A 22,445-nucleotide genomic window follows, 5' to 3' on the forward strand; every position below is an offset into this window, starting at 1 on the left:
AGACTGCGCATCCGCTCTCTGCCAGGACATATGCCGGTTCCACCGGAGTACCGGAACGGACCTCAAGGGTTGGTAGCCCTGGAGTGGGGGTGTACCCCGGCGGCTAGCCTTACTACAGAAGGGATTATTTGTTCATGGAAACTGAACAACTAAACGTGGCAGAGGGTTCACGCAAACACCCTCGTTTAGAACCGGCCGTTTCGCCTGAAGCAAAACGGAGAAAAAGTGCGGAAACTAAAAGGATTGAGATTGAGGCTAGAAAAAGCTTACAAAAAGCTTTTTTTAAAAGTAGTAATGTACCGAAACCCAAATATTTGGTCATTACAAAGGAGGATGGAAATTTCTCGAGGGTGAGTACTTTTCTCATCGCTCGGGAGATAACCAAATGCGCTGGTGGACCTGTAAAAGAAATAAGGAAGACCTTCATGGGACTTCATGTTGAGACTGTAAATGAAGTCCAGTCTCAAAAGATTTTGGGGCTTAAAAAGATTGGAGAACTGGCTGTACATGTCGATCCCCACAGCACGCTCAACACCTCAAGAGGTGTGGTCGTCTGTCGGGATCTTCTAAATTGCACGGAGCAAGAAATTGTTGAGGAGTTGTCATCACAGGTGTCGCCGATTGAACATGAGGAGGAATGGCGAAGTCCTACCTTCAGCCTCTCATGTTCTCACATTTAACCGGCCTACCTTGCCGGAGAAGATTAGAGCGGGGATACATCGATTGGATGTGCGGGCATTTATCCCGCAACCTATGCGATGCTTCAAGTGCCAACGTTTTGGCCACACCGCTATCAAATGTGAGAGAACGCAAATATGCGTGTGCGGCGAAGAGGTGCATGAGGGAGAGCCGTGTAAAGAGCCCCCTACATGCATCAATTGCAAGGGACAGCATTCATGTAGATCCAGGAATTGTCCTGTCTACAAAGAAGAAGTAGCTGTGCAGGAAGTTAAAACCCTGCAGAAAGTCAGCTACATCGAAGCCAAAAAGATTGTTAACGCCCGCAAACCTAGAGCAACAACATCTTATGCTCAGGCTGCGGCTACTGTTCCTGCTCCTGCTTCGATTGCTGTAGATGAGGTTTATCAAATTATAAATAAACTTGCACCTACTTTGGCTAACATGATTGAGAGGATCATCGAAAACAAGATGAAACCTTTTGGCAATAAAGAATTTGTTAAGCCAAAGATAGTGGTACAGCCTGCTGAAGATAAGTCGATAAAAGTGAAAGTTGCTCCTCCAGAAAAGAAAACGGACACCAAACCAGAATGTCAAGTCCGTCTCAGCGAGATTCTTGATGAAAAGGAAAAGGTGATACCTACAGAGACTGTTATGGAGGCTCCCAAGCCTCCTGTAACTGAAGTGGCTTCTAAGCCTCAGAGGCCACAAAAAATCACACAGGGGGGGCGAGTGTCCCCCCTCCCACAGGCGGTGACCGGTGCGACCCCCGTGTTGGGGAGCGGCCAGGTTGCCGCCTCTCAATCGGCGCCTGAAACCGGCGCCGATCCATGCCCGTCGTCGTCGGCGGCTTCGGTGGTCTCCGATACGGAGACCGGAAGCCTTAAAGGCGACGACCTTCTCCGCGAACACGATGCTGTTCGTTCCGTCTTACAAATAATATTAGTGCTGATCTGGATAATGGAAATGAAGAAAATATAGTTGCATTTTTACACGCCAGTGGACTTCTTAAAAGTCTATAAAATGGAAGTTTAAAGCTGTGGTAAGAGATACTCTAAGCGGTAGTTTTATATATACATATAAGGGAGTCTCGAAGCGTGGCACGTATAGTGACGGGAGGTAGCCCTCTTGCCTAGGCCATTTTGGCTCACCTGCATTCAAGAGCAGTGAGTCGGGGTGTGTCCGATGATGGCATGGGGGACCCTCAAGGGTGGATTGAGGGCGCGAGGCTATGGGTGTACGCCGTGCATGCCTATGGCCTGATATAAAAAGGATTCAACTGCCACGGCACCCTGGCACGACTGATATACTGCTCAACGGCGGTTCTGGTCGCCCCGAGGGTGCTTAAGCAAACTATAAATGAGACTTCGTAGAAGAAAGTAAGATATGGTATTGATTGGTTTAATTTTAATTTTAAGTTCATGGTCTTTTGAGAACCTACCTCAAATTTTAATATTGGGGCCCTTTACACCCCGTAAGTGTTTGTGATTGTCCTTGTCTTTCATGTTTTAATGTTTATTGTGAAGTTTGTGTTTTTAAATAAAATGTAAGGGCCCTTTACACCCTTACATATGACGATCCTGATGGTAATAATTTCTTTTAAAGAATGTGACGAGGGCTAATGACCTTAGCAGTCGATGCCCGTAAAAATTCAGTAGAAGATTAAACGGTAATGTACAATGGTTTTGTCAGAACAATTAAGAATTGTCAAAAGGTATCATGAGGGGAAAAGGATGGATTAAAATAATGCTTAAAGGAACTGTAGAAGGTAAAAAGTGGGGCCGGAAAAAAGTAAAACTTAAGACAATCTAAAAAAACAATGGGGGAAAATGCTATTAACTATTCAAAAATGTGTCTGGAAATATAGAAAAAAATAATATAGACAATATGAAATGAACCTGCCTAAGGGCAGATCTTAAGACATGAGAAATTATATTCAAGCACGTTTAAGATATGGTTTTAACATTTTTTAAAACTACTTCCAAAAACGATTTTTGTAAAGGACAGAAAGAAAATGATAAAAGAAGTAGAATATTTTTTTTTTGTTTTTATAATATATATTATTATAGAATTAAACTTAAATAAATTTATTATAAATAAACAGATAAACCATATTAAGATAATTTATAGAAAACTCGTATTTATCCTAACTAATGGAAGACTGAAGAACTAAAATCATACATAATGAATTTAAAAATGAAAAATATATAATATACATTCGAATACCACAAAAATAATCGTATATATTTTAAACCTTACTCAATTGCTTTCACATAAAATTGGTCACGTTCGTGTATCGTTATGTAGGAGTAGATCTAGTGACTGTTTTTTTACAGTAGGAGTAATTTAGGATTTGAAGTCGAGTTGTTAAACACAGATACGATTTCTTATCTCTGTGACCTAAATATACTCGTGCAGTAATTTATAACATGAAACTTCTATAACAAGTCGCGCGTTGAATTAAATTAATTTTTTTTTAAATTAACTTTAAAAGTCTTCATCCAATTCCATATAGTAATATAAAAAATCCTGATCAACATTATTAAATATAATATTATTTATCAGGTAGGTACGTGCGCACGAACTGTGTAATTTAATTTAATTTTTCTATTTGATATTAAATAAGTGTATTTGTATTAAAATTTTGTTCACTGCAATAAATATTCTTTAAAAAGAATAAGACGTTTTTCCACTATTTTTAAATTAAAATTTTCTTTCTTCATCTTATATTCGATAACCATTTTCTTATTTACTTTTTATTACTTTATTTTCTCTCTAGTTTAACAGATGTTACTAATTGCACATTATTTTTAAATTATCTATTAGGCTAAATTTATATTTTTTATCACGGTTTTCTGGACTTAGTATTTTTAAAAGCTTAATAATTTATATAAACTTACATTTATTGAAAAAAAATGCATTATTTAAGTTATAAACATTGTTTTGTGAGTAAAGCGACAAAACAAAGTGTAAGTAATTAAATTTATATTGACTTTATAAGAAAAAAAAGAAGATTTCTCGGTATTATCAATTTAAACTAAAACTGGGCTCCTAAATTCAAACATTCCAAATGAAATAATCTCCATTAACCACTGAGGTGGATAAATAATTTGCTTTCATCTGGAAAGTTTTGGTTTCAAATTACGCTATTTTTTCACTTTATATAAATTTCAGTGGCTTCTTATGATTTATTTATTGAACAAAAAATTATTATGAAAAACAATATGATTGCAATATATTGCAATCATACTGTTCAAATTGTAAACAGAATATAATATATCCATTTACTAACTTCTTGCAAATACAATATGTAATTTATTAATTACCAGTTCTACACAAAGCTAAATTTTAGTTTGCTTGTAAAATTGTACTTTGTGTATTAACTACACGTAGTCATGAATAATCTATCTCATTATGTATCTATGAATCTGACAATGAATTGTTCCTGTCAACTATCAAACCATCAAATATAACATTTTTAACGACGACTTTTGTCAACTTTTATTTCACAAACAGAACTATATGATGTAAAATATTAATGTAGAACAGAGAGATATAATCACAACAGAATACAAAAGAAATTGTGAAGCTTTAGGATTACGGAAATAAAAATAAATATATACAAAACAAAACGTTATCAATATTTTTGAATACTACTATAAAAAAAGATTTAAATGTTTGTGTTTGTACGCGTAATGCGATTATTTTTTTATACCACTGATATAGAAATAGGTAAAAGAAACTATAAATACGAGTCTTAATACCGTCGAGAGCACACTTCTGATAGCCACACTTGCTGATCATATCTTACAAAAACGTAATACTACGAACAATTTTTTTTTACAATCAAAGAAGATCCGTTCCGTTACAAGTTAGATTCAAACCTAATGACAAATATTCCGATTGAATCTTGGAAAAATCGGACGAGTGTTTGCAGACATTCAACAAGAGCATCCCACTGCATCTCGCAAAACGGCCCCTCAGGGGCACCCCGTTTGCTACCAGCTGATCGTGATTAATGGTCTAGCTTCCCACGAGGAGCTCGCATACCGCACCACTCTAGTCTCACACGCTGTCCCCACGGGAATTGTTAACAGAAATTTTTTTTAAATTATTTAATGTTATTTTATATTATTTAACGTAAATTTAACTCTATTATTTTTGTAATACTATTCATTAGACAGATTCGAATCATTCAATTCAAACCCATCTCACACAACGATAGATACTCACAGTTCACAGTTCATTAATTCAATTCATAGTAGTGTTCATAATTACATAGTAGTGAATTTTTTTCATAGTAGTGTTTTTTTCTTCGAGATTATTCTCGATGAATTATATCTAAAAACCTTCTCAGTTAGGCCAAGAAACATGGGTAAAAATTTGGTTATGATTGATCGAGTAGTGTTTTTGTTTATCCCGAACAAACAAAATCCCGCTCCTCTTTATACAGTTGTATAAATATATAAAGTTGTATATAACCTACTACATTCCCGGTAACGAATGGATTTCAACACGGTGTCATACATCTAAATTGGTTCAGCCGTAGAGCTGCTACGGTGGAACAAACATACATCATATATTGTATATACATTACAATCCTTTTTGGGCAATCGTGTAAAAAGATAAATTATTAAATAGAAATAATAATATTAATAATATTCTTTAAGAATATTATTAATTGGTTATTTAATTAAAGTTTTTTTGAACAGTTACACACAAAACAATATTTTTATAAGAAAACTATGTTTTTGAAACTCAAAAAGGCCAAGACACAACATTACCAACATAGAAATAAATCACAACTTTTGAAACATTAATATTTACTCACATTGATCTCGTAGCAGTGTAAAAATATATAAGTAATAAAAAAATTTTACCAACTTGCAAATATCTGTACAAATGACAAACTACTTAAAAATCTATTCCAAACCCCTTCCAGTTTTCGATAGAATTATGATTTTTGTCAGAAAAAAGAACGTAAAAATTTTATCTAAGTCAAATGGAACATCCTAAACAAAGAAATTCCATCATAATACTTAAAATAATTATTACAAAGAAACTAGTTAAATCACATAAGTTTATTATATTAAAAAACACGCATTCTATCTGCGAAACATTATATGATTTAATAATGTAGAATCTGAACCAATCTTATAAAAAAATATTAGAGGGCAAAATTAAACATAGTTAATTTATATGGGGCGACCAAACAAAAAACAAAGCGACAAGAAATCGTTATAAAGCTATTTATAAATAACAGCAGGTAAGGAAATAGACAGAAAAGGTAGGGTTGCCGAGGTGATGAAATTGAGTGACCTTCAATCGCTGATTGATTTCTAAAGTACCATAGTGTATTCTACAATGATAATTCTGTTTTTGTAAACTTACTACTCTTTTATACAAATAATCAGTAAACAAATATTAAGATATTTTTTTTAAACTGAACTCAGCGTAAAATAAATTATATTACTATTTTTACAGTTTTAAAGCACTTGCAAGACCAAACTTCGTGGATTACCGTCAGTTTTGTGACAAAATAGAAGAAGTATTTACTCAGAAAGATTTACATCGTACACCTCTCATTGAACCAATACAACATATACCTATTGATGACGGTGAAAATAATTTTCTTAACTTTGAGGAAAGACAAGCATTATCATCTGCAATGCAAAAAATTGTTAAAAAAAATTATCCAAATCTTATTGATTTTTACAGGGTAAGTTTTTATTACATGAAGACAACTTATCATTTAAAAATTATAATACATTAATTATTGTAAAAAAATAAAATGAATAAAATTTCATTTAAATGAAATTATTTCTTGGTAAAAGTAAAAACAATATTAATAAGCTTCTATCAAAGTTCAAATAAACCAAAAATATTAGTTAGATACTTTAAATAAAATAAATAACTTTACATTCCTCCTCTATGAATCATGAGACCTTGCCGTTGGTGAGGGGGCTTGAGTGCTCAGGGATACAGAGTAGTTGGACCGAAGGTGCAACCATATCGGAGAGGTATCTGTTGAGAGCCAGACTAAGGAATGATTCCTGAAAGAGGGCAGCAGCTCATTCAGTAGTTGTTAGGGGCGTGAGTCACAATGACTTAAACAGCCATATCAACATCACTCAGTCCTCTGAGTACTGCACAGCTGAAAGCAATGCAAAACTACAGCTGCTTTTTTTCCAAGAAAATGTGGCTCTGCATTTTCATATAGCAATGATGGAGGCGCCTTCCTTGGTAAAATATTCCGGAGGTAAACTAGTCCGCCGTTCGGATCTCCGGGTGGGGACTACTAAGGAAGGGGTCACCAGAAAATTAAAAAATAACATTCTACGAGTCGGAGCGTGGAATGTTAGAAGTTTAAAAAAAGGTGGTAGGCTAGAAAATGTAAAAAGGGAATTGATAGGATAAATGTGGATGTAGTAGGAATTAGTGAGGTTCGGTGGGAAGAGGAAGGCGACTTTTGGTCAGGTGATTTTAGAATAGTTAACTCAGCTTCAAATAATGGGCAGGCAGGAGTAGGTTTCATAATGAACAAGAAGATAGAGAAGAGAGTAGAGTATTTCAAAACGCATAGCGATAGAATCATTGTAATAAGGAAAAAATCAAAACCTAAACCGACAACGATTGTTAACGTCTATATGCCTACAAGCGTCCATGATGATGATGAGGTAGAGTGTGTATACGAAGAGATTGATGAAGCAATTAAACACGTAAAAGGAGATAAAAATTTAATAATAGTTGGAGATTGGAATGCAAGCATTGGAAAAGGCAAGGAAGGAAATATAATGGGTGAATACGGGCTGGGCAAAAGGAATGAAAGAGGGACCGACTTATAGAGTTTTGCACGAAGTATAATTTAGTAACTGCCAACACCCAATTTAAAAATCCAAATAGAAGAATATAAACTTGGAAAAAGCCAGACGATACTGCAAGGTATCAGATAGATTATATCATGGTTATAGCGACCATAATTTGGTGATAATGAAATGTAGATTGGGGTTTAAAAACCTGAAGAAAAGGTGTCAGATGAATAGGTGGAATTTAGAGAAGCTTGAGGAAGAGGAGGTAAAGATTTTTGAGGAGGACATGTGAGGTCTGAGTGAAAAAGATAAGGTAGAAAATGTAGAAAAATGGGAGAATGTTAAAAAAATCAGCAGAAGCAAACTTAGGCGGAATAAAGAGAACTGGTAGAAAACCTTGGGTTTCAGACGATATATTGCAGCTGATGGATGAACGTAGAAAATATAAGAATGATAGTGATGAAGAAAGTAAAAGGAACTATCGGCAATTAAGAAATGCTATAAGCAGGAAGTGCAAACTGGCGAAAGAAGAGTGGATTAAAGAAAAGTGTTCAGAAGTGGAAAGAGAAATGAACATTGGTAAAATAGACGGAGCATACAGGAAAGTTAAGGAAAATTTTGGGGTACATAAATTAAAGTCTAATAATTTGTTAAACAAAGATGGTACACCAATATATAATACGAAAGGTAAAGTCGATAGATGGGTGGTATATATTGAAGAGTTATACGGAGGAAATGAATTAGAAAATGGTGTTATAGAGGAAGAAGAGGAAGTTGAGGAGGATGAAATGGGAGAAACAATACTGAGATCTGAATTTAAGAGAGCACTAAAAGATTTAAATGGCAGAAAGGCTCCTGGAATAGACGGAATACCTGAAGAATTACTGCGCAGTGCAGGTGAGGAAGCGATTGATAGATTATACAAACTGGTGTGTAATATTTATGAAAAAGGGGAATTTCCGTCAGACTTCAGAAAAAGTGTTATAGTCATGATATCAAAGAAAGCAGGGGCAGATAAATGTGAAGAATACAGGAAAATTAGTTTAACTAGTCATGCATCAAAAATCGTAACTAGAATTCTATACAGAAGAATTGAGAGGAGAGTAGAGGAAGTGTTAGGAGAAGACCAATTTGGTTTCAGGAAAAGTATAGGGACAAGGTAAGCAATTTTAGGCTTCAGATTAATAGTAGAAGGAACATTAAAGAAAAACAAACCAACATACTTGGCTTTTATAGACGTAGAAAAGGCATTCGATAACGTAGACTGGAATAAAATGTTCAGCATTTTAAAAAAATTACGGTTCAAATACAGAGATAGAAGAACAATTGCTAACATGTACAGGAACCAAACAGCAACAGTAACAATTGAAGAACATCAGAAAGAAGCCGTAATAAGAAAGGGAGTCCGACAAGGATGTTCCCTATCTCAGTTACTTTTTAATCTTTACATGGAACTAGCAGTTAATGATGTTAAAGAATAATTTAGATTCGGAGTAACAGTACAAGGTGAAAAGATAAAGATGCTACGATTTGCTGATGATATAGTAATTCTAGCCCAGAGTAAAAAGGATTTAGAAGAAACAACGAACGGCATAGATGAAGTCCTACGCAAGAACTATCGCATGAAAATAAACAAGAACAAAACAAAAGTTATGAAATGTAGTAGAAATAACAAAGATGGACCACTGAATGTGAAAATAGGAGGAGAAAAGATTATGGAGGTAGAAGAATTTTGTTATTTGGGAAGTAGAATTACTAAACATGGACGAAGCAGGAGCGATATAAAATGCCGAATAGCACAAGCGAAACGAGCCTTCAGTAAGAAATATAATTTCTTTACATCAAAAATTAATTTATATGTCAGGAAAACATTTTTGAAAGTATATGTTTGGAGTGTCGCTTTATATGGGAGTGAAACTTGGACAATCGGAGTATCTAAGAAGAAAAGATTAACTTTTTGTTCTACCATGTTTAATTTGTAGTTTTGTTATTAAAAAATAGTATAATTATGTTGGCAAGTTGAAAAAAGTTTGGATTTATAGATTGTATATACTATTTCCATACTTACATGTATATAACGCTATATATGTGCGTGGAGAAGATTTAATTTTTTTTTAACTTACGTTAATAATGGCTATTTAATTCCGTTAATTACAAACATGTTTTATAAAATCATATAACACGTATACAGTAGCCAGTATTTCAAACACTAAATCTTTTACAAATAAAAAGCAACAGTTCTTTTAAAGCAACATTTTTATTTGTATTTTCAATGTAATAAACTACAGAACATAAAACCAAAACTATTGATTTATTAATTTATCATAGTAACTTCCATAACCATATATCTTGGAAAATTGACTAGAAGGTAAAATTAGATCCAAAGTAATAGGTAGAAAAATGTTTTTAAAATATCTCCTCTAAAATGTTTACCTTACTTTATCAATGATCTTCCTTTTTTAAGAAATTTAACTTTGGTTACGTAAAGATCTATTAATTTGTTATGATATGATTATTATTTTTATTTTATGGTTTCCAAATAAATAATTTAATGTACAAAATAATATGTTTGTAAAATATAAATATATCGCTCGTTAGACCGGATCTAAATGACAATATAAAAAATTTAATTAAATAAATTTTAAAGAAAAAAGAAGTCTTAAAGAATTTAAAAAATCAATATTTTTTTTAAATCTGATCGGCTCCCCACCACCAAAGTATTTTTTTTTTTTTTTTATCTCTTCCACTAATACAAATATGCAGGAAGACAAAACAAATTCAGGTAAAAATTTGCAATAAATAAAAAGATACCTTTTTACAATTTTTTGGAAGCATTTTGGGATGCAATTATTATTTTTTTAAATAGTAAGATAAGCATGTACGCATGTATTGAGTTTAATATAAAATGTGGTTATGCAAAAGTTTGAGAATATTGAACCCAAAAGACTATCTACCCCATTCTCTGTAGATATCCACCACAAAATTTTACCAATAAATTGCCCCGTATACGAATCTCTCTATTAGAAGTTACGAATCATCGAGTTAGAAGTTATTAAATTTCAAACTCGCTAATACTCGTACATACAAACATTACCCCCCCCCCCACTCTTTTTGAGATCCTTGCATCATCATGAAACGTCCAGAGATGCAAAAAAGACCCATATCCCATTTTCTGACAGATTACCGTACCTTCCTTCTTGGTATACAGCTCTAGATCTATGATGCAAGAGTGTAATATTAAAACTTATTACAGAAACTCACTTAAGGTAATATGCTATAATATTTTTAAAAAATAAAATTAAAATCTCCCGATAATTTAAACAAATCTTAATTTAGCCATAATTTTAAAAGAACAAAATTTAAAACAGAATTGAGTACTATAACTTAAAATACTGTAATTATTGTGAAACAAGTAAGTTTTTTAAAACTCTTTTTATGCTGTTTATTTTGAAAAAAAGAAACCCGAATATCAATTGTCGTTGAAAAAAGAGACAAGCTTCTTGATAAGAAAAAGAAAAGGAAAACATAAAAATGAAACAATAAACTTCGTTAACTGTTTTACCAAAAATGAGCTACGCCACAAACAATGCTAGAAAATTTATTTATTTATTTACTTATTATCATCCCAACTTTTTCTAATCAGTTTTTGTGAACTTTTGGATGAAAATACTTTGAATAGCAGACGAGTAGAAGCAATATATCATTATACTTCTGCTTTCAATACTGCGTAATTGTGACTACAAACAAATTTAAAAAAATCATCAAATAAAAAAATAAGAATCATCAATGAACTATAAATTTTCATTTAAAACATCCTACCTGATAATAAATATATAGGGTACAAAATTGATACATTATCATGTATAGGAGCTTTTCATACAAAATAAATAACCATCGAAATCAGTAATTTTTTATTTTTTTTTTTTAATAAGGTATTTCAATAATACTCATATTCATAAAATTTATATACGCATCAAACTAAGAATTTCCTCCTATAATTCGGTTAAAACCGAAAATAGAATTTTTTCTTATGATTTATCCAATCAATATTTAAAACTGTATTAAATTTTTACGTTAGGCTTCTAACTAAAGCGTCATTATTTTAGGGAAAAACTGAACTTCTCTGTTACTCAGCTGCAACAATACTCGTTTATTAACTACAAAGGTTTTATAAAACAGGAAAGTAAATTGACTTAACAAAATTCCGTTATGATAGAGTTATGCGTTATGTAAATATTTCTATTAAATTGTGGTCTATGGTTAATTTTTCGTTTTTACTTATTTATTTATATTTTATGGTTGATTTTAAGTATATTATTTATTTATACAAATTTTGAATAAAAACAATGAATAATGATTTTTTTTTTGTTTATTTTACAGTCAATGGACGTTAGGAAATTAGGTTTTGTTCTAGAATCCGACGTATTACGAGGATTGACAACAGTTAAACTACATGAAATTTTAAGCGTAAAAGAAGTAAATGCAATAACGAAAGGCTTTACAAAAATGAAAGGCGATCTTAAAACTTTCAATTACATTGCCTTTTGTGACGCAATCGCTCGATGTAGTAACTAAAACATTATCTATATCTTCATGGTAAAATAAAAATAAGTAAAACAAAAAAAAAGCGGATATACACTTTTTTTTTAATATGTATTGCCTCATTAAAATAGGTATTCATTTTTGTAATTATTAATAGAACCACATAAATAAATTAATATATATTTATATTTATTTAATTTAATATATTTAATAAATTTTATTAAATTGCTAATGTTCAGTTTTTTAAGGTTTTATGAAACTTTCAATTGTTGTCATTTATGTATACTCAGATCTTTATGTATGTATACTCAGATCTAGCAATAGCGAAGCATTGTCTAGTCTGCTAGAATTGCGCGCTTATTGAGAATATTATATTATATTATTATTTATTGAAATAACGTTTTAAAGTTTAATTAAAAAATGTACATTGTGCAAATTTGTAAGGTGCAGTATTGAAGTGAATATTTTACATGATTTTTCATAAATTTTAATGATGTATACACGTGCATTCAATAACAATCAACTTAACCTACAAATTTAAATTGTCAGTTCTCATTTGATTCTATGCAACTTATGAAGTATTGAACGGCTCTTTGAAAATAAAAATTTAAGTTTGTAAAATAAATTATAACATTTATAAAATTAAAATATAAGTTACTTATAATATAGTTTAAAGTATATTTAAAAAATTGAATTTATAAAGTTTGCTAAAATTATTTTTAATTTACAATTATCTAAAATTTGGTAAAATAGATGTTAAAATAAAGAATGAGAAAAATGATTTTAACTACGTTGCTTTTTTACAGTGCTTTAATTTTTTTATTAATTGATTAATTAAGCTGTTACATGGTTATGAAACATCAAAATTATTAAATAAAAAAAAAAATATGTAGGAGGTACTTTTTTAGAATGATGTTAAGTGAAAATTAGTAGTAATGTGGATGAAAATTTATTAATTACACTAATTATTAATTTTACGACGTTTCGATTTTTTAATTCAATTTTCATCGCACATCTCAATATTTAGTGAAAATAAATATTAACCATACTACACATAATTAATCAATAAACCCATTACAATAATACAACAATCACAAACTGATAATATCATACTAATAATCATTTTAATGAAATTTAGAACATATTCCTGCTAATTTTAACTAATAAATAATTTTAACAGAATAATGCCGCGTCAGGACAATGTCTGTCGGGTCCGCTAGTGTATATATATAAACGTTTGAACTGAGAGTGGTTTGGGGGTCTGGGAAATGTGAAACGCGAAGATATGTCGAAATTTTTCTGGAACTAGAATCATGGTACCAATTACAATAGGTAGCTTTCTTATGAAATCTACCTTATTACTTTATATTTTTTGATATTCGCATAAAGATTACACACACCAAAAATAAAGCTGCTGTCTTCATTTGTTAAGAGAAATCAAAAAAGAAAAAAGGAAATTATCTATTTGTGACTCCATTTTAACCTGTAGATAACAGAAAGCATTGTCCTTATTATGATTATAAGGCAGGATGTAAATTTGAAACCCACCGGGTTGGTCTATTGGTGAACGTGTCTTCTCAAATCAGCTGATTTGGAAGTCGACAGTTCTAGCGTTCAAGTCCTAGTAAAGGCAGTTACTTTTATACGGATTTGAATACTAGATCGTGGATACCGGTGTTCTTTGGTGGTTGGGTTTCAATTAACCACACATCTCAGGAGTGGTCGAACTGAGACTGCACAAGACTACACTTCATTGGCACTTTTACATATCATCCTCTGAAGTAATACCTACGCGGTAATTCCCGGAAGCTAAACAGGAAAAAGAAAGAAAAATATAAATTGTAAAATGATCATTATAGACTGTATTATGATCTCCCCATACATACTGACAAATTTATTGCTGCAAATAGGCCAGACATGGTTCTACACAACATCAGAGAAAAAACTGCTTTTCTAATTGATGACACTCACCAATCTGATCACAATATTAATAAGGCTGAAATAGTTTAAATAACCAAGTACAATTCTCTGTCAATAGAATATAATGAAATTTACAGACTGAACTCGATACAATTTATTCTCTTTGTGATAACAGCAAATTAATCAATTTGCTGTTAAAACAAATTAAAGAAAAATTTAAAGAATACACAGAAAAGGTTGGCCTGGATTCTAAAGTCAGAATTCCTAAAGCCCAAAAATCAGTAATTTTTTGGGCTTTTGTAGGATTGTAAGTACTGTGTTAAATGCACCACAGCACTGAATGAGGTATGCCCCAATGGCCCCTCGTACTGAAATTCCGATTGTGAATCTTCGAGACAAAAAATAATAATAATGAATGTACTTCATGCAAAATAGTAATTTAAATAAGAACAAGATTTATTTAAAGATGCTTAAACTATAAAAACCACAATATAATCCAATTTATTAAAAATGTTATAATGACTACTTATATTAATACCTTAATAATGAATTAACAAGATAACTCTAGAAACGTCAACAATTCAATACAATTCAATTATCTACAAATATTATTACTCTTACTGACTACAACAGAACTACCTACACTTTATGATTAAGTATAATACTTTCACTACTATTTCCCAATAAGTCACAAACAACTTCCTCCATTTACCCACTGTCCACAATGAATATATTCGTGACGTACGTTTCACTGGTTGTACAACACGATTACTGATATCGCTGTCACCGCAACCGCATTGAACTCGGGCTTGCGAAACTACTTCGTTATCGCGACTACGGTGAACACGGCTTCATTAAATTACTCGCACATTCTGGGAGTAATGATTCATATTACTGACTCTCCGCTGGTTCCTGGCATTATCTATATCCTCAGGTCTGCAATCCCTTAACTGTTGAAGCATAATAATCTTCATAGTCCGCGCCTTACGTTTTTCCATAGATTCTTATCGATCCGGTAACCCTTCTGATCGAACAACAACTTTTGGAGGTGCCATTGTCTATTTACAAATGAACAGATCGTTAAACAGATCTGTTAGTCTGAGAAAAGAGTCTCTTTTAGATCCTCTGGATTCTTCTTTTCATTATTATTTCCTCATCCTTTCTTCTTGGTTGGATAAAATTCCTTACCCCGGTCCGTTATTGTGGTCCTATTACAATATATATGTATATTACTGTTACTCTCATTACAGATGATAGAATACTTTTATCTGAAAACAATTAACAGGATAAAAAATATTCTGTATTAACAATTCAAGAGTTTTTTCATTGGATGGAATAGCTGATTTTAAATATGGATAAAACTTTTAAAAGTGCCTCTCATTTAACTTTTAATAAAGAATCATGTGGATATTACTTTTATTATTAATAACAAGTTTATTTCTGATTCTTGGTGCAAAAGTTACAAATTCTGACAAATGATAAATGTATGTCAATAATGAGGTTGTTCTCGTTTCTTATGAAGAGATCTTTATGTAATAAAGATTAATTATATATATTACTATTACTACATGCAAGAAAAAGTTATAAAAATGTTCATGCAACAGCAGTAAAATATTGAATGTATATTGTACCTACTACATTCCTGTTTGAAATATATAGTAGTTAGAAAAAGTAAGAGGTAAACGTTCAATCTTTGCTTAGAATAGGTACATAAAATTCTTGTACTTTAATATTTTCATAAAAATAAATAATTTTATTAATATTACTTTAAAGTTGTGTTATAGTTGATAAAAATAGACAATTATTTTAGAAATAAGTAAACGATACTGAACAAATCAACAAAATAATTTTTGTTAAATAATAATATGATCTACATAAAGGCCCTAATTACTGTTCTGTTTCCATTTTTAGTAATTATCAATTTTCTAAAAATCTTCTCATCAATGCATTTGAAATTTAAATATTTCCTTTTAAATATTTCCAAACTCAAATATTTCCTTTTCCATAGCAATATTATTCAACTGACCTGAATTTTCTCCCAAGTCGTTTAAGCATACTTCTTTATCGTGAACACTTTCAGGAGTGTTAATTTATTCTGTAATCATTTTATAAATTTCTTATCTTCATTCATTTTTATTACTATTTTCCCATATTTTATATTAATACGACATATAATAAGCTTTTTAACTAATATTTTAATTTTATGCTTTGTACGGTGGTACGATTCCACGCTTTTACTTGATCCTTCAAGGTAATGCTGAAATATTCTCTTTTTGTTATGAGCGAATTAGCACATCTATTAACTCTGGTGTAGTAATGCATAATAATCTTCTGAACAAATTCTTCTAATTTTTTGTAACACCAGTTTGTTTAGTATCAATTAGATGATATGCAACAACTACCATCCTTTCTACTGATTTAGGTGCTTTCACACCTTACAAATTTTTAACGATTAAAAACGATTTTTGCCCCCTCAACATAAACTGGTTATTTCGTTATTATTAAATGAAGTATTTTTATTACAACCTCTCTTTCAATCTTCAGCCAAATTTTTTTAAAAATAGATATTATTTTTAATTTTAAATATTATATTTTGAATTTATAAATTTATTAAACCATATTCGAGGCATCCGGACGATTGACGCCACTGCAATTTGGGTTCATCAAGGGAAAATCCATGGTGGATGCCCTCACCAAGGTACTGAGGTGGATAGAGACAAGTAGAGCAAGCACCTGGAGAACCAGAAAGATACCATTGATGGTCTTCCTGGATGTCCGCAATGATTTCAATAGCATTCCGTGGAGAGATGTTTTGGAAGAAATGCGGAGGAGGAATATAATTCCATACCTAAGAGCCTCAGAAAGTAATTACCTACAGGGTAGGAAGCTGCTGATACCAGTGGATGGAGGAGAAATACGTTTCCGGATGTATGATGGCGGGGGGGGGGGTCCCTCAAGTATCTGTGCTAAGTCTCCTCTTGTGGAACCTAGTATTTAAGAGGGTCTTGAGGTTTGGGTTCCCGAAGGGAGTGACACTCGTTGTGTACACCGACGATTTGGCGATACTCGTTGATGGATCCAGAGAAGATGAAGTGGAGGAAAATGCGAATAGGGCCATAAGACAGATAAGCATGTGGTTGACAAGGGGGATACGATTCGCTCCATAAAAAAGTAATTCGTAGTTGTGTACCCGACATAAGATTAGAAGAATTCGAGTTACGGTCGATGGGGTTACACTAGAAACAAAGTCCTTTGAGAAATATCTCGGAGTATGGTTTGATCAAAATAGGCTATACAACCGACACCCACCGGGTTGGTCTAGTGGTTAACGCGTCTTCCCAAATCAGCTGATTTGGAAGTCGAGAGTTACAACGTTCAAGTCCTAGTAAAGCCAGTTATTTTTACACGGATTTGAATACTAGATCGTGGATACCGGTGTTCTTTGGTGGTTAGGTTTCAATTAACCACACATCTCAGGAATGGTCGAACTGGGAATGTACAAGACTACACTTTATTTACACTCATACATATCATCCTCTGAAGTATTATCTGAACGGTAGTTACCGGAGGCTAAACAGGAAAAGAAAGAAGGCTATACAACCGACACCTCAATGAAGTATGTAGTAAAGCGGAGCGGATCGTCAACGCTCTGTGTAGACTGATAGGTGCCAAGTGGGGACGACCCAGAGTAGCTAAGAGAAAACTGTTGATGATAGCGACTTCTATAATATTGTATGCAGTGCCTGCCTGGTTTTCGGCACTAAACAGCAAAATGAATGTGAAGATGATGAAATCACTGCAGAGACGAATGAATTTAAGGATCGTTGCGGCGTACCGAATGGTATCGGCGACCTGGTCACAATTCCTTTCCGGTCATGGAGAATTTGCTATATACTTACAGATATTTAGAATAAGGGTGTATTGCCAATTTGTGTGTACATAAATCAAGAGGACACTCCCTGCCACACCTTTTTTGAATGTGCACGTTGAGAGGATCTAAAAGCAAGGACACACACAAGATATTATCCCGGAAACCACAACAAAGTATATGCTGAGAGGTAAAGAGGAATGGGTGACAATAGAGAGATTTGTGGCTGAGATTATACAAGCAAAGGAAGTGGATTACAAGAAGTGGAAGGAGTTATTCTAAAAAAGAAAAACCGATCGAGACCCGGCTGCTGGGGCAGGGCCCGGGATCGGCGGATTTGGTGTTCCTGCCCTTAGCGGTTAGGAGCACAGGCAAGATGAAAATAAGGAAAATATCTGGAACCGGTAAATTGAGCTGCCATATGCCAGACGTACTGAAGATATAGGCGGAAATGCTCATTAGAATCGTAAGGGCACTACTACCCTGGGCTGAATAATACTTGATTTTTGAGCCGGCTCATGGGAGCAGGAGAACAAAAAAGAAAAAACATATAAAATTATATTATTTGTATGAAATTATTTGAATTCCAATTCCTTTTCTTTCCAAACTTTATGACTGAATGTTTTAAAATACACTTAATAATTAAAAACAAGTACGAACACTTCATAATTTCATTACCTATATTACAGTTCGTTTTTGTTGGCTTAATTAAATATAAATCCCAAGGCAGTTAAAATTAAAGAGATGGTTTAAGGATAGTGGTTAAGGTGGTAGTTTATAGAAAGGTATGTATACAAGTGAAGTGAGATACGATAGAATTACAGGAAGTTGAAAATAGGAGGGTAAGGAAATATTTTCTTGAATTCTGAGTAAAACACCCTCGGTGTACTGACAGCGGTGTAACCGAAAATGTCTTGTGTAGATAAGAGGTGCTGTAGAGAGAGGAGGGCTGTAGTTGTGTTCAAAATTGGATGTAGACACTTAGCTCGTACACTACAGAGCAATTCATCAGATCCGTCTTCCCTACTTTTTAATTAACTACTGAAACCAGCAAGATACTTTTTAAACCACTTACTTGGTAGGAAACAAACTCCTTTACCTAGTAAAAAACCCTACTTTTAAATTTTTAAACGGATAATTGATCCAATAAAATGTTTAGAACAACCATTAGTTTTCCTTTTACTTTTCGTTTAATTTTCAGCTAAAATAGTTTTTCGTAAACAAGTTTATAGAAGTAATGGAGTGTTAAACTTTTAATTAATTAAATTTACATATTTTTAATATTAAAACTTTTACCTGTTTACTGCCACAAAAATCATCTTTAATGATAAAAAGTTGATGAATTTCAATTATTATACGGTCATTGAAATATTTGGGATTGATACCGTTCTACAATATTATTTTAAATCATTTTTTCAGCAAGGTCATGTAAATTTTACCGTTGAATTTGTAATAGAAAAAAAGTTACTTATAATAATAAAGTTGAATAATCTCTTTTTCAGATAAGAAACTAAAAAACCTGTATTTTTCTTTGATTGATTATATAAAATTAATACTTATACTTTTATTATAGTGTGCCTAACTGCTAGTACAAAAATCAAAACTTCTGTCTTGACAGAATGTTATTTTACATATCACGGCCATGTACTTTTACAATATTAACATTTTTAACTAATTCATTCCGATATTGAACGCTATTATTCAAAAGGCCTCATTATTTTAATTTAACAGCACAGATTAATATAACAAATAAAAGATGCAGATTTTATTATATTATTTCATGTTGCACAGGTCTTATTAAAATTGAATAAAGTTTTATGAAAGTGTATATTTTAAGTTAAAATGTAATTTCAGTTCATTTATATATTGTTTAATGTAATTACAGTGACAGTTCCAATCAATTCGGAATATTTTGGAATGTAAATCCCAAAATATTTCACAAAAATAAGAAGGGCATGTTATTAAATAACAAATATGAATGTTCTTCAACCTTCAGCACAAATAAGCCCATAAAATTTTCATTCATCTTCAGATACAGAATTCAAAATGACACAACTTTAAATTAAAAGGTGAGAAATAAGTGTCATTAGGATTCGCAGACAATGTTGTGTTTAGATTATCAACCTAAATACAACAGGATTTGAAAATTGAAAAGTGGTAAATTTAGATGCTTTTAATTAGCAGAAATAACTCCCCTTCCCTCTGATATTGCCTCACATAAAATGATTGCAAGTAATATATTTATATTGCCTATTATAAAAACTTTACCAGAGCCATCGGTACAGCCTTATACCTCGATCGCTCCGGAGTATCGTGGCAGCAGATTGCCCCACCCTGATTTGACCCTCCCCTAAAGGTCCCCATCGGGGTCGATTCTGGATCATAGAAACAACCCGACTTCCGCTTCTGGATAGCCAAGATGCCCCTTTCCAGGAGAGCTGCCCTTCCCGGCCCTAATCTACTAGGTTTCAGGCATGAATTTCGCAAACCCTTCCCCTCAACGCGCCCTCTGATACCATCAAGGTACTCTGTGCCATCATCGGAAGAATCCCGACTCCCCCACTCTTACGTGTGGGCGAGCTAAAGTGTCCTCCTAGGCAAGGAGGCTGTCTCCCTCTCCCTAGACGTCGCGTCCAAGGTTTTTTGTTTTTTGAAGTCTCAACTCGGCCATGACCGCCAACTCAGTGCAACGGGACATTCGCACCCACCGGCAAAACCAATCAGTTATTAATATTACATAATATGCAACTAACATTTATATACAATATTTACAGGTTACAAATCGGTGATGACCACCAGTTCAACAAGGCCCACACTAGTGCCCATTGTCACCACCAATTTAATTCACAATAAGGCATAAATTACACTATTCCAATTAGCTTTTTACAGGTACATAATAGTTCAGCCGGCAAAAATTACACAAGTTCATACGATCATAAAAACATTTTAAAAGCGAGAAACATAACGTATTTTATAACTCTAATTACTTGCACCTTAAATTTCATTAAAAGAAAGACTAAAAATAAATATTAAATTAATATATTAATAATAGCTTAATATATTATTAGTATTAAAAATTAATACGTCTACGTAAATATAAATAAAAAATCCAGAACAAAGAGAACTATTATTATGATAATAAATAACTAAAAAATAAGAAACCAGACCCAATCCATCTCAACCCAGCAATAAAAAAATTAAATCAGGCATTAAAATTAAATAAAAGACTTTTTATTAATAATAAAATAATAAAGAATAAATTTAAATTACTAAATTAAAATTAGTAATTTGAAATACTAAATATAAATCGCCAATTGATCTAAATAGCAAAACACAACCTTTTATTAAAAATACAAAGCCACAAAATAAAATAAGAAACTCAATTTCTTTTCTTTTTACAGCGTTTCTTGCAACTTTTTTCAAAGTTTGTGGCTGGATATTTAATACAGCTTGTTCAATATTGACTTTCAATCGTTCAAGTGTTCGTGGTTTGTTGCTGTAGGCTTTTTCTTTGAGGTAACCCCATAGAAAAAAATCCGCCGCAGTCAAATCTGGAGATCTTGGTCGCTACAAGCCTCGACCGATAACACGATTACCAAAGAATTCCTCAACGAAATTAGAAGTTGAACCTGCGTAATGTGCGATGTCGCACCGTCATGTTGTAGCCAGCAGTGTCTGTCTTCCTGTTCCAAGAGTGCGATGAACTGAAATAAAATATCCTGATATCGTTCTACATTAATTGTGTACTCGAAAAAAATAGGACCGATTATTTTCTTCCGCGATATCGCGCACCACACGCCCAACTTCTGCGGGTGTAATTGTTTTTCGTGATAAACGTGAGGATTTTCAGCACTCCAAATCCTACTGTTTTGGCTGTTTACGTAGCCATACAAATGAAACCGTGCTTCATCTGTGAAAAATAACGAATCCATAACATTAATTTCCTCATGCAGAAATCGACGGAATCGTTGACAATATTGTAGCCGTTTTTCTTTGTCGGGCTCAAAAAGTTGATGAACCGTTTGAATGCGATAAGATCGTAATTGTAATTGTTTGGTCGCCCGATGAACAGTTGATCTAGACAAATTAATTTCAGCAGACAAACGTCTGATCGATTTATTTGGTGAGGCGAGTAATCGGTCTTTGATTTCAGTGACTATATCTGTATTCAACACTGACGCAGATCTTTTGTGTTCCTTGTTATTAACAGAACCGGTCTCTCTAAATTTTGCAACTAACCTTAATACTGATGTTTTGTTAGGAGCTGGTTTATCCGGGTACTTATGGCGAAACAAATCTTGCACTGCAACCACTGATTTCGTACTGAAGTACGTCTCAACAATGAAAACACGTTCATCTAGTGAAAACACCATCTTGTCTCTAGCAATGCACTGAACGTTATGATTGCATTGTTGTTACTATCGGTAGTGTTCTACTGCGTCGCCGCAATGTTCAGATGTTGGACGAGTCCATTTCAGTAACGAGTAGGGGAGTAAGCTTGACGTTTGAAATTTCATGGATTATTGATTGATGGGTTGCGTTTTATATGGGACACTCTGTATTATCACGTAATTAATATGTTGATTACCTATTAAATTATAAAAAAAAAAAAAAATGTCTGAATACCA

At 32.7% G+C, this 22,445-nt stretch overlaps 2 protein-coding genes across 2 annotated transcripts in view; one reads left to right on the top strand and one right to left on the bottom strand.

Moving 5' to 3' along the window:
- The window catches only part of LOC142326511 (uncharacterized), an 82,378-nt gene extending 62,979 nt beyond the window's left edge, over positions 1-19,399 (top strand). The window contains exons 7-8 of the mRNA XM_075369088.1: positions 6,163-6,397; positions 19,391-19,399. Of these exons, the coding sequence (XP_075225203.1) occupies positions 6,163-6,397; positions 19,391-19,399 (244 nt within the window). The remainder of the gene's footprint in view (positions 1-6,162; positions 6,398-19,390) is intronic.
- Yip1d1 (Yip1 domain-containing 1) overlaps positions 1-22,445 on the bottom strand; it is a 586,067-nt gene that overhangs the window by 522,159 nt on the left and 41,463 nt on the right. The gene's annotated exons all lie outside the window — the stretch shown is intronic.

Source organism: Lycorma delicatula, chromosome 6, assembly GCF_047948215.1.
Source record: "Lycorma delicatula isolate Av1 chromosome 6, ASM4794821v1, whole genome shotgun sequence".
In the NCBI taxonomy this organism is placed as follows: domain Eukaryota; kingdom Metazoa; phylum Arthropoda; class Insecta; order Hemiptera; family Fulgoridae; genus Lycorma; species Lycorma delicatula.